The following is a 13,449-nucleotide window of genomic DNA, read 5'->3' on the forward strand; positions in this document are numbered from 1 at the left end:
CAATTAAGTGTCCGGCATCTAATCCAAGGAGAATTTCGACAGGCCAGGATTGGCTGGACAAGTCTAGGTCTTGCAAGTGGGTCCACCGATCTTGGAGCTTTGGCCACTCCCCACCCTGAAGACTTCCGCAAACGTTAGGGAGCGATTGTATTGTCAGCTCAAGATTGGCCTTCCCCACGGCTGATCCAATCAATATCTTGGATTTTGAAGAATGCACCTTACTGGAAGAGGTCGCTCCATGGACGCTTAACGTTTGTCCCCCCTTCAGATTTGCTCCAACCTTCTTCAGGAGCTTCTCACTCGCAAAGAACGTGTCTGAGCCCTCATCTATTAGAGCATTAACGATTTTTGTTCCGTTTGGACCCCGGCACTGTATCGCAATGACTCCCAAAAGGGCGCTCTTAGGGGCCATGGCCACATTCGTGGTGGTGTTGATGGCATTTGAGCTTTCACCATGTGTTCTCGGCCTGGCCTCGACCCGGTATCTTTCTTGGTAGCAAAGGAGCTGGTGATGAAATCGACCGCACTCGCCAATGGGACAGGGGAGCCGTGATCGACAATCTCGACTTGAATGCCCAACTCAAAGGCATGAGAAACATAGCCTCCCGCCTCTCACGATCGACAACCGTTCTTGAGGGTTCATTCTCTTGAAACGAGAACAATCCCAAACATGGTGTTCACCGTGGCACGCCCTACATTTCAGTCCACGGGCTGCGGAGTTTGGATGGATTGGCCGAAATCCAGCATGACGTTCTTGTGGTTGTTCCAGGGCATAATATTTCCGGTCTCTCTTTGTAAGGTCGATCAACCAGTCACACAGTTTCCTCAGCTGCTTGTCATACGACGTTGTCCTCGCCACCTGATCCCATGAGTTAAATGTGTCCTTATCCAGCTTTCGTTTGAGGTTCCTGATGAGTTGTCCCCATAGCGTATCTCCCGCCCCGATTCGCTCCTCAATGACCAACAGGTGGCTCTGTAGTTCAAATGCAAAACTATCTAAACTGTTGGGATCGCGGGGTTTCACTTTCGGCAATTGCTCCATCTCTTGGATATGGGCTTCGATGATAGGGTTTTCATCTCCATACACTCGGTGAAGGGTTCGTAAGGCGGCTAGATAATGTTCTTCAGAATTTCCGAACCCATTGATGAGTCGACGGCATGAGTCTCCCAATGAGGCCTTCAACATTCCCATTTTTTCAGGGGCAGACTTATTGGTATTGTGTACTAGCGCCTCGAACATATTTGACCATTCTGAAAACTCGATGATCTTCCCATGGAATTTCGGCATCCTTAATTCAATTGTGGAAGGCGCTCCCGTTGAAGCTCCAAGACCGTGGATCATCCTGGGTTCTTCCATCCAATTACGGGTTGAGTTGGTACATTTTTGGCCAATATCTTCGTCGGAGAAGTCTCCCGCTTGCTTGCTGAGCTCCAACTTCTGAATCTTGGCTTCCATCTCGGCTTCGAGCTTCTTGGCCTCGTTTACTCTTGCTTGAGCGGCCCGCAAAACTTCGTGTGCTTCTTCTGTCCGTCGTCTGGCATCGTCCTTGAGAGTTACGGCCTCCTGACGTGTACTGCCCTGAAGTTCTTGGAGCTAGGATTCCCCTGAACCAAACAGGGTGTCGGTTTCGTCGGCCCGCATCTCCAGATGATCTTGCACATCCGCCGTGATGTGACGAACTCTTCGTTCTTGATCGAGAACATAAAGGTCCACTCGTTCTTGTTTGCCTTCCCCGGGATCCTTGTCGACATATGAGACCACGATCTGTCGGAGCTCTTCCAGGGCCGGTTCCAAAGCTTGTAGATCCATTCTGATGGGGTCCGCAATACCCGAATTTCGTATCTCAAGCTCCTCTCTAGGCCGTCAACTAGAACGGAAATTGCTTGCTTCTTCGAGCCCATCTTCCGGTTCAATTGGGGCACATTAGCCGCCGATTTGGCTTCTCCTTGAGGTGACTCTTTGGATTGTTTCTTGGGATTCATTTCGACCGGTTGATCGACAACATTGGGGTGGTCTACCACCGCCAGTCTCCGGATGGTCGGCCATTCTCACCACATTTGATGGAGTCCGAACACTTTTTCCCAGATTCTGCTACGATTCCCTGATTTGGGATCCGATCCTTGAAAATCCAGTTCAAGACATCCGGCTCGAAGGACCACTAAATGGTGGGGACTTTCATCCCTCAGCAATTGGACTGTATTAGGTTTTTATCGATGTATTTTTATTCTCAACGTTTTTGAATCCTTTCTTACACCACTTTCTATTCTCCGGCTTCTTCCTTCTCTCTTCCTGTCCTGCTCCTTTTCCGAACGTCAAACCGGCAAATTCACAGATTCAAACCAGGGCGGGAAACGGCGTAACTTTCCGCCGATCCAGTGACCAAGTGCAGTTTTGATGAGTGACCAACCAACTGATTAGAGCAGGGCCCCCACTCAGTGAAACACAGGCTATTTCCTGTTTTATTTCTATTCTTCCTCTTCAATCCAAGCTTGCGACCGGCGCCCCTGTCGAATTCGTTCCTCCGCAAAAAGTGAATCCCTTGCCAGCGCCAAGAATTGTAGGCCAGCCCAACGCTTTGAACGAGCCATGAGAACTTGCTCCGAGAAGCGTGACAGACCACCATTGCTTTCTTCATCATGCCCAGATTTGGTTTATTTCTTGGTAGTCTATTTAATTTGACCTTTAAAATGTGGCTTATACTTTGACTTTACTTGAAAGTAGTTTTTGAGGCTTGCACGGCCCTCACATGTTTGATTTTACACTAAATATAAAGCACTGATGCGCAATCTACCTCAGAGGTTTGACACTTTGAATGGCTACCCTACTGTCATCTCGCTTCTGCATCTCCTCGTCCCTAGCCGAGCCCAGTTAGCCAGTTAGTTAGCAGATACCCTGGCGTTTGTAATCTTCTTAATGAACGTAGAAGCAAGCCACAGTGTAACTAACGCACTGTTAAACCACCGAGTTCAGCTCAGTTTGAGCTTGCCGCTTGCTTGTTTGTTACATAGACGTCAAATTTACGTATCAACTTGGCTCGTAAGTTTTGTGCCGGACTTGACTGAGTCAGACACTTGAAAAAATTTTTATAACATCCCAATCTTACCAGACCTTCACATTTCGTGCAAGGGTCACTCAAAGTACGTACTGGACGTTGGACAAATCGTTTCATAACATCAGCCCCCTGGTTTTCCATTGTAGTGTCAATCCGCCCTAAGACTCATTCCTGCTCATTGAAAAACTGGGCTCAGGTTTCTGTTATTGAGATGAATGAAATTTCTCTCTCAACGGCTAGTTCCTCTATAATCTTAATTTCTTTAACGGTCTGGCCATCTGATGGCAGGGCACTAATCAGCACCGGGGTGGGTGCTCCCGTATTTGATGCTATTGTAGCAAGTAGCTTCTGAAAAGTGGTCTGATACGAGTTTGGACTTGATATTCCATCTTTATATGTGTTATATTGTAGTCATCTGTCATCATTTTCATTTATTTGTTATTCATGCTCCCACCACTTAATTGCCATAGCTCAGATTTCTCTATGTATAAACTCCTCCACAAATAAGCAATGAACATCTAGTCAATAGCCACCATTTGGTAACCATACATGGCACAGCCGGTAGTAGCCATGTCTAGGCGGAAGAACCTTCCCCCCGACGACTGAGGACGCCAATGCAGAACTTGGGCCCAGAAGAGACATGATGCGTGCGGGATGGCCGTGGTTGCAATGGGTGGGCATGGTGCAGCGGGATGGCCGTGGTCGCAGCGAGAGCGTGGTGCGTATGGAAGGCCCGTGGTTGCAGTGACCCGCCCGTGGGTGCAGCAGAAGGTCTTTGGAAAAGGTGAAACTTAAGAAAGATTTGGCAAAGTTCAAGCGGTCAATCACAATTCAATTTCAACTTGTGGAATAGGATCTTCGAGGGGACAAACTGGTGTCCCGGGCGTCATTGAGAAGACTGAAGAATTGACGAAGCCCTAGCCGATCTCTGAGTGGTGTGCAGGAAATGGGAAGAGTTCGATATGGCCCAAGAAGAAGAAGAATGGCTAGCACGTTACAAAGCTGAAGAAGTCAACCATGTTTGTAATCTGGTGGGTGCTCTTCAAGAGCACATTTATGATCAAATGGACGAAGTGAGCACTGTCTTTGGACATGACCAGGAATCTCTGAAAATCTACAGAGCATTGGAGTGAGCTAAGGATCAGCCCCAGGATAATTGTGAGCCATTCCCCAAAGAAAAGAAAGACTCGTTGGACGCACAGGAGCTACAAGTACAAGTGGAGGCGCTGGAACTGGGGTCTCGACCTCAAGACTTTGAAGATACTGCCAAATTTTAGACCCGACCTAGTGGTACACTTAGAAAGGAAGATGATAATCAAGCCTTCACCTCATGGATGGCCAACCCTAAAATGGATCTGGGATCAAGTGGAGGTTACCCATTGGCACGGGGCGAGGTGCCTGTTTTTGGGGGAGACCCACTTGAATACATTGATTGGTCGAACATGTTCCAAGCCCTGGTGCATTCAACCAAACGCTCAGCGGCGGAAAAAATGGGTCTTTTGAAGGCCAGCCTCTCTTCAGAAGGCTTCACAAATTCAGAGGCTCACTATTTAGATGCGTTGAAAACCTTACACGAACGGTATGGGAACTCATATTTCCTCAAAAGGGGTCACCTTGACGCAATCCGGAACCTGCCAAACGTAAGAATTAACAACAGTTCAAGTTTCACTCTGTTTGCTGATTGATTGCAGGGCCACATTCGAGTGGTGACTTCGCTTCTTCCAAAAGGAGATGGGACTTTTGACCGCCCTGATTTTCAAGTTAGAACCCAAGCTCGACCGTCACAACTTCCGCCATTGGCGGGACTATGCCTCCAATATTACAAAAGCAAACCAAATATATTCCTTTGCCAGATGGGCGGGAGATCAAACTGCCGAACATCGCTACTTTGAGCTGGGCTGACCATTTACGTGAGAGGTGGTGGTGCGAAGGAACGTGAATAGCTTGGAGAGAAACCAGGAAGATCGATGTTGAATGTGTCAATGTTATCATGAGATGAAGGATTGCCCACAGTTTGTAGAGTCCTCTCCCCTCAGTCATAAAGAAATGGCTCAAAGATTTGACATGTGTTTTAAGTGCCTGGCATTTGGCCACCAAGCGCACGCATGTCCTGGCAAAAGAGAGGTGGCTTGTAAGAGGAATGGATGCCTGATGAGACATCACGAATTATTACACATATATCGAGCAAAAGATGAACCAAATATGGAGACTGTCACGAAACCTCAGATGAATACCTGTGCGGGGGGGCACCCGCCTTGGAATTATCCCTATCCAATGTCATCATGGCTCAAGAGTGATTACCATCAATGCCCTAGTGTTCGACCCCCTAAGGTTTTGACACTACGTTGATTTCTGAAAGAGTGGTGAAATACCTTGAGCTACCTCCGCCGAAATTGAAGGCCCTGACATAAATTTACTATCGCAAGAACTCAAATGCAAATCCGGGTTGGTGAGTTAGGAAATCAGGGGATTGGGAGTTGAAAATAACACTAAACATGAGTTGAAGGCACTGACCTTGCCCTGGGTCTGTCCTAGTCTTCAAACGTTCTCTTGGAACACCATAAAGGGAAGGTTCAAGCATCTGTCTGGGCTCCCTCTAGTGGAGCAACTAGGTCCAGTGGAAATGCTCATTGGGGTGGATCAATTGGCGCTGATCACACCTTTGGAAGTTTGAAGGGGAGTTCGTGGTGATCCCGTTGCAATCAGATGTGAACTTGGTTGGGTGCTTTATGGAAAAGCGTCAAACTGCAAGGAGGGATCTGTCCCTCAAATAAGCTCATCTCAAGTGCGGCCAACACTGGAATTTATGCTGAAAAAAACTTTTTGACTCTGAAAACTTTGGTTCTGAGTCAGGGGATCAGCCTGGACCAGTGTGGTCCCATGAGGAAGCGTACACAATGAGGCTGATACGCGAGGGGACAACCAAACTCTCAGATGAAACATGTTGTCAGGTCAGTTTGCCATGGAAAAGTGGTTTAAGACCAAAGAATGATGAAACGGCAGCCAAGCGAAGTTTCTGGTCCCTCACGAAAAAAATGAAAATTAATCCTAAATTCGACAAGGACTATCTAAAAGCCATGCAAGCCTACCTCGACAATGGGTATGCAAAACGAATTGATGAGGAAGAAGAAATTAACCACCCGAATCAGAGATGGTTACCTCACCATAGAGTATATAAAACGCCGGGTTCGAGACTCCGCGGCAAGATTCCATGACCTTTCCCTCAACGATTGCCTACACACGAGACCCGCCCTTCAAAACGACCTTCCACCACTGCTGCTAGCTTTTCGAGACTTCGAAGTTGCTCTAACGGCTGATATCAAATCCATGTACAGCAGGATTCAAATGGATAAAGAAGATGCTCGCTTCCATCGTTTCATTTGGGAAGCAAGACTGGGAGCTTCTCCAGAGTTGCTCGAAATGACGGGACTGGTTTTTGGAGACGCCTCTTCTCCTTGTTAAGCCATTCACGTTTTGCATAGGACAGCAGATAATTTTGGCTCTCCCGAGATTTTGAGAATCGTTCAAAAACATTTCTGCATGGACGATTATTTGCATAGCTATGCCTCCAATCAAGAAGCTATAACAATGGGTTTAGAGTTGAAAGAAACGCTTTCATATGGAAATTTCGAATTGGATAAGTGGATATCCAACTCTAACGCAGTGATGACGGCCTGGGACGGATCTGAATGTGAGAAAAACGGCGTGGTCATGGAACAAACCGAAGTGAATTTGGGTGTCAAGGAGGGGACGATTCTCGGACTGGTTTGGGAGACAAGTGCGGACACTTTGGGCTTCAGTTTAAAACAACTGGACAACGAGGTTACGACGCATTCAAGAAGGAATCTTCTGAGACAACTTGCCAAGGTGTTTGATCCGTTGGGCCTTGTGGCACCCTTCACTGTAAAAGGAAAAATTCGAATGCAAGCTTTGGTAAAAGAAGGAAAAGATTGAGACGACTTATTTAATCAAGAGGACCATTCGTGGTGGTTCAAGTGGCTGCAGGAAGCAAAAGTGATCAAGAACATCAAAATTCCTAGGTGTCTGAAACCGAATTGGGCCGAAAGTGTCCAAATGCACGTATTTTGTGACGCCAGTATTGAAGCTTACGCCGCCGTGATTTATTTACGACTCTCCAACTCAACAAGGGTAGAGACACGAATTGTTTTGGCCGAAACAAGTTGCCCCTGTGAAAGCAATATCAGTGGCAAAATTGGAAATCGATGCGTTGGTTTTGGGAAGCAGATTAGCTAAAGTGGTGCGACAATCCTTGAAAAGTGATATTCACAAAAGAGTGTTTTGGACTGACTCATCCGCCGTGAGGGGGTGGACAAGGGGGACGGCCTCACATTTCAAACCATTCGTATGTAACCGCATCGGAGAAATCCAATCTCTTACGTCGCCCAACGAATGGCGGTATGTTCCCGGCGTGTTAAATCCGGCGGATGAGGCCACTAGATCTGTCATGAAGAAGACCCACATCAACGAGACATGGATTAATGGACCTAAGTTTTTAGTCCAAGAAGAAATCGATTGGCCTACCGATATCCCCATCAAGAGCAACTTTGAAGATATGAAAAATTCGTTCAGTACAATGCAGCCGGAAATTCACGTTCACGCATTGGGTCTTAAAGAAGAAACATTAGATTGGTATCAAGGGGTGGAGACTTTAACAGAAGCGGTCTCAAAGATCAAACCAAAGCTCTACTCAGAAAGCAAATCAATGGAAGAGCTTCTCAAGAGAGCTCAAATGGAGTCATTTGAAAAGGAAATTAACGACCTGGGGACTAAATCTTGTGTGCAATGAAACTCTCGATTGGCTGGGCTCCACCCAGGTGTTGATACTGAAGGTTTATTGAGAGTAGGAGGTCGTATTGACCTCGCCATACTAACTACGTCATCCAGTGTTGTTGGACCTGAATCATCCATTGATGTGTTTGATTCTTGATGAAATTCATTGAGAAGGAAACCACGGAGGAGTAAACCACATCTCTTCATTACTTCGCCAACAATATCATGTAATTCATGGAAGAGAAGCGGTAAAAAAGACAAAGGCAAAGTGTACGTTCTGTCTTAAACAAGATGCTTGTCCTCTAGAGCAATTGATGAGCGAGTTACCGGAAGATCGATTTCAAGTCCCTGCTCCTCTATTCACCAGAGTCTCTGTGGACTGCTTTGGTCCCTTCTCGGTGTCAATATCAAAGAAAAAGTCTGAGAAACAATGGGGATTGATATTTGCATGTCTAAATACCAGGGCAGTTCATTTGGAAGTTCTACGGGGAATGGGAGAAGAAGAGTTTCTGGCAGCATTCAGATTATTTGAGAATCTGCGTGGACGACCCCTGTCCATCTATTTAGATAACGGCACCAATTTTGTAGCAGCCGAAAAAACTCTACGGAAGCAAATTGGATTGGTGTGGAAGTTCCAACCTCCTGGTGCTCCCCATTTGGGGGGAGTACACAAAGCCTTGATAAAGTCCGTTAAGAGAGCAATGACTGCCGGGTTAGACCAAGAGGGCAAAACCATGCAGTTTTTGCAGCCTGAGAAATTCCGGTTGACTTTGGCCAAAGTCACGGGTTTCCTCAACTCTAGACCCCTATCTTACGAATCAAACTCTGTTGATGATCAGCATTTCTCCGTGTATAAACTCCTCCACAAATAAGCAATAAACATCTAGTCAACAGCCACCATCAGGTACATGGCACAGCCGGTAATAGCCGTGTCAAGGCGGTAGAACCTTCCCTCAGACGAATGCAGAACGTGGGCCCAGAAGAGACATGATGCGTGCGGGATGGCCGTGGTCGCAACGAGAGCGTGGTGCGTACGGAAGGCCCGTGGTTGCAGTGACCCACCCATGGGTGCAACGGAAGGTCCGTGGCTGCAGTGGTGACTGGTTCAGGTCGACCGTGGGGTGTCCAAGGCGCTGGGGAGGCGTCAATGCCTGGATGGTTGGGGAGGACCGGTGGACGTGGTGACCCGGATGGAGGATGGATTCAAGTCAAATCCTACAACATCTAGTCAACAGCCACCATCTGGCAATCATACATGGCCCTCATAGCAACTTGGATCTTTCTTTACCTGATCTGGCTCAGTTCACAGTTGCTATGAGGAAACTTTTTAAGAAACAGGATGCCTCTGTCTAGCTAGAGGATCATGATGTTCAGTTCCAGTGGAAGAGGCTCAGCAACTCTCCAGACTTGTCTCCAATCAAAAACCTATGAGTATACCACCGCAAGGAGTTACTTACTTTGATGCTCGTAATTAATGTCCATGCTACCACAAAAACGTTAAAAGTTTGGAGACATATTTTAGATGAAACTCAAGAAAAGTCCTATCAGAGTGCAACCAATCGCATCAGAAATCGTATTGAGCTTGGCGTGGCTACCCAGGTAAGCAATAGCCAAATGCATAGAGCAAATAGAAGAGGATGAACTCAATTTCGGGACAAACTGTAGATATACGCCCCCATGCTGGAAAATGGGATTGTCAAGATGTACTCAAGCAAAAATACAGGAATACCCTAAATTTGGGATTAAAATATTGGAAGGCGAAAAAAGTGAAAGAATACATGAGCATAAAAAAGAATATATACCAACCGGGTGCGGTATATATTCCTGCACAGTGAAGAGGAGTTATCCGCGGAGGAATTCACTCTTGGTGGAGTTAACCATGCGGAAATTGCCGTTGGCGGAGATATCCGTGGTGAAGATTTCTATGGCTGAGATTGCCGTTGGCAGAGTTCACTGTGGGGAGTTCAATGTTGTCGGAAATGAATGCTGGTGGAGTTCACAATGGTAGAGAAAAACCGCTCACCGAGATAACTGTTGGAAAACTGATGGCTGCCATTTTGAGAGCACCTTCAAGCCAAAATAGCTAAACCTGTTAAGTCGTGCTCTCTTCTTTCTTGGACTCCTTCATTGTAAAATTTGCTTCCCTGTCATATCCTTTGGGAGCACGTAGGCCTGGATCTGTATGCATCTTACAAATCAAATTTGTACAAATTTTTGCAACACACTGTTCCACATTAACTCTATCTTCAAGGTTTAGCAATCCATGACTGCCCTTTCAAATTCATTGGAAGTCGAACTAAAAAAAGGTTTGAGTGGTAATAACTCAACGGATTTTAATCTTTCATTTTAGTTCTTCAAGAAAAATAGTCCTAATTCTGTTAATCTACACTGCTCATGTTTATTAACGCTATCGAACGTCAAAAAATCTAGTACTTTAAGGTTTTGACTCAATTTTCCTAACGCAAATTTTTGGGAACACACAATTAGAAGCCGCTGGACTTGAGATCTAAAGTAGGGATTTTCGATTTCTATCTTACCTGTTACAATCAAATAGGTGCTGACGTCATCTCGATATCCTTGTCGGATGGATTCCTTATAAGCTCTTGAAAACGAGGAGACTGCTACCAATCCGTTTGCTAACCCAAAGAGGGGCATCATTCCGAAAATCAATGGAACCGAGGTCGGCAATCTGGTGATAAATGGAGCGGGTCCTATAAAGATGAATGCTACGACCAAGAAACAGTTTCCGACAATGGAGAGCAAAATCGGCCTCTTCATTCCATCACAAACCTAGAGAAGATATTGTCGTATATGAGTCATTTGTATTAGATATACAAATGTACAAAACATGTCTACAATAAAATCAGTATGAGAAATAATTGTGTCTTAATGTCATGCAAATTTGTCGCGATAACACACTTACAATTATTACAGACCGGATTGGAAATTGATGAATTTTGGACCAAAAGTTTTCACATTGAAAACAAAATAGATAAATTGCGAATTGGAAAAGGAGAAAAAATGGATACTTTTTAAAATAGGGAAGTTCTTTGAACAAAATGAAAAGAAAATAGTGACAATTACTGTAAAATACAGATGGGGAAAGGCCATTTAAGTAATTTTTGTTTTGACCTCTGAATTGGAGCCTCCATTTGAGACTTGCATCAAATTCTGAAAGACGCTATGACAAGGCAACGTCTTTATTAGATTATGTTCATGTAGTATTCTTGGATCAGCTCTCCATATATCTGTATTTAATGTTCGATGGCCACTCTGCTATTGCAGCCTTTTTCCCTTTTCAGCTGACCAGCAAATTAACACTTGTCATTCTGCTCTCTCACCTACTGGATTGTTCCCATTCTTTCCCCGCATTTCTGCTTTGTCTGCTTCCATCTTTACATGGCACAGTTGTCGTCCCGTTAACAGAATTTGTCCAAGGGGTTTACAGAGCCTCTAGCTCCCGGTTAGACTTCAGATAGGCACTCGCCAGACTGCACTATTCTGTGTTACTTGATTTTAACCCCATGGGCGCGACGACATAGCGCCGCTTTCTGATCGGTAGCATAAATGTGGTCAACTTTGAGCTGTCAAGATCCAACTGGATTAGGAAGTACCCCTGTGGGCAATCAAGCTTCACAAACCGTTGCAGCGACGTGGAGTGGATCTTTTTCATCAGGTCGATGGCGCTTGGAAAAGGCCGGACTGGCCGACGGACAACTATGGTATGCTGGCAATAATCAGTCATCAGCCTCACTTTCTTCGCCCTGGGCTTTGGCACAATATGCCCTGGGCTGGTGGCCGTCGTAGCACTCCATAACTCATGCCTCTTCCAGCTCGTGCATCAAAGCCGCCAAAGGACCCTGGTGGTGGATGGGTATCTGACGGGCAGTCGTTACATGGCAAAGCTTAATGTATCTGTTGTTCTGGGTCTATTTTGATCTTCATCTTTTGTATCTTCAACGTGAAAACAGATGATGCAGTATGAGATCTCTTCAAATCGTTGACGACATGTTGATAAAAGGCACTACCATCATGCAGGTCTTCCGTATGCCATTCTGTATTCCATTCTGTTGCATCTGGTCCTCTTGCTATGTCAGTCTGTGGGAATCAAAGTCTTCTTGGACAGCTGAAAGGCTTCATCGTTAGGGGTGATGGGATCAGCCCTAACCCCAGTAAGTTGGCGTCCATAAAATCTTTCCCGACACCAAAAAATATTACGGAGCTATGATTGACAGTTAACAACTTTCCTTCCCGATCTTCAACATCTCACTTCCACAAAAATTACGCGACCGCGGAACTGGCGGCAAACGCAATTCTGTGGACAATTTGAAAGTGTGATCACTATCTTTGCCGTATTTCAAGCTTTCTGGTTGTCACTGACCATAAGCCTCTCTTAGGACTTTTTGAGAAGCCTCCCTCTGCGTTGGACAATGACCACCTTCAACGGACCCGAGAGCACCTGGCAATCTATAGCTTCGATGTTGACTGGGCCAAGGGAAAAAAGCTAACTCGCTTTGAATTGAAAATGATACTGTTTATTTTTCAGCTATTTTTCTCATCATCAGCCCAGGTAGGGAGTCCGGGCTACATAATCCACCCAGGCCGGACATCAATGGGAGGACTCAAAAATGAGAAGGAAGTGAGCAAAAAGAAGAAAGAAGAAAAAGACAATTTTGAACGGGCATGAAAAACAAAGATGGCAGAGCAGGAAAAAGCGAATTATTACTACAGAGCACGTGAAAAAGGAGACCTCACCAAGAAAAGAAAATGGTTGCGTGGCAAACCAGTGCTGACAGTGGTGGAACAAGGGCGCATCGAGAAGGGCTATAAGGGGCCAAAGGCGGGTTTCAGGCCCTCCACTGCGATGGAGGTGTGGGCGCCATTCCTGACCACGATGGAGAACTTGTAAGTCCGGCTCACCACGTGTTAGGGGCCCTTATATGGGCGCTCAAGGGGCTGGCAGACCAAGTCGACCCGCTCCCAGACATGAGTAGCCACTTCCATGCCCTTGAGGAGACGGTGAGGACCACCGGTGGGCGTGGCAAGGGCGGAACCTTGGTGCCAAGCGGGCGGCGTGAAAACGTGGCCGTCCACAGCAGTAAGCAACTCCTCAACAAAACATCAATGTTGACAAAGGTGGAGGTGCTTGGGCGCTGGAAGTTGGGGAGGTTGAGGGAGGGCGCTGTGGACCAATACCGCGGGGCTGCAGCCTAGGTCTGACTTCACAGCTGTGCGGAGGCCTAGAAGGATGGCAGGTACGAAGACTATTCATTCGCCATTGTAGGCATCGAGCCGGGCTTTTAGTGACTCCTTGAGGCGGCAGTGAAAGAGCTCAATGATGTCGTTTGCCATTTGGTGATAGGAGCTTTACATGGTAGCCGAGGTACATGGCCAATGCATGCCACAAGTTGGACACAAAGTGCGCACCCCAATTGCTGACGACAAGCTAGGGGACACCAAAGCGGGCAATCCAGGATTTAAAGATGGTTTGCACGCAGGTGTTGGCGTTGGGCATGGGGATGGCCTCAGCCCAGAGGGTGAAGCAATTGACAGCCGTCAAAAGGTAGATGAAGCCCCTTGCCGGAATCTGGGGGCCCACCAGGTC

The 13,449-nt window shown here is 46.4% G+C and overlaps 1 protein-coding gene across 1 annotated transcript in view; it reads right to left on the reverse strand.

Moving 5' to 3' along the window:
- Positions 1-10,190: 10,190 nt before the first annotated feature.
- LOC131892249 (uncharacterized) overlaps positions 10,191-13,449 on the reverse strand; it is an 18,757-nt gene continuing 15,498 nt past the window's right edge. The window contains exon 3 of the mRNA XM_059242038.1: positions 10,191-10,634. Coding sequence (XP_059098021.1) covers positions 10,191-10,634 — 444 coding nt within the window. The remainder of the gene's footprint in view (positions 10,635-13,449) is intronic.

Source organism: Tigriopus californicus, chromosome 12 (genome assembly GCF_007210705.1).
Source record: "Tigriopus californicus strain San Diego chromosome 12, Tcal_SD_v2.1, whole genome shotgun sequence".
In the NCBI taxonomy this organism is placed as follows: domain Eukaryota; kingdom Metazoa; phylum Arthropoda; class Copepoda; order Harpacticoida; family Harpacticidae; genus Tigriopus; species Tigriopus californicus.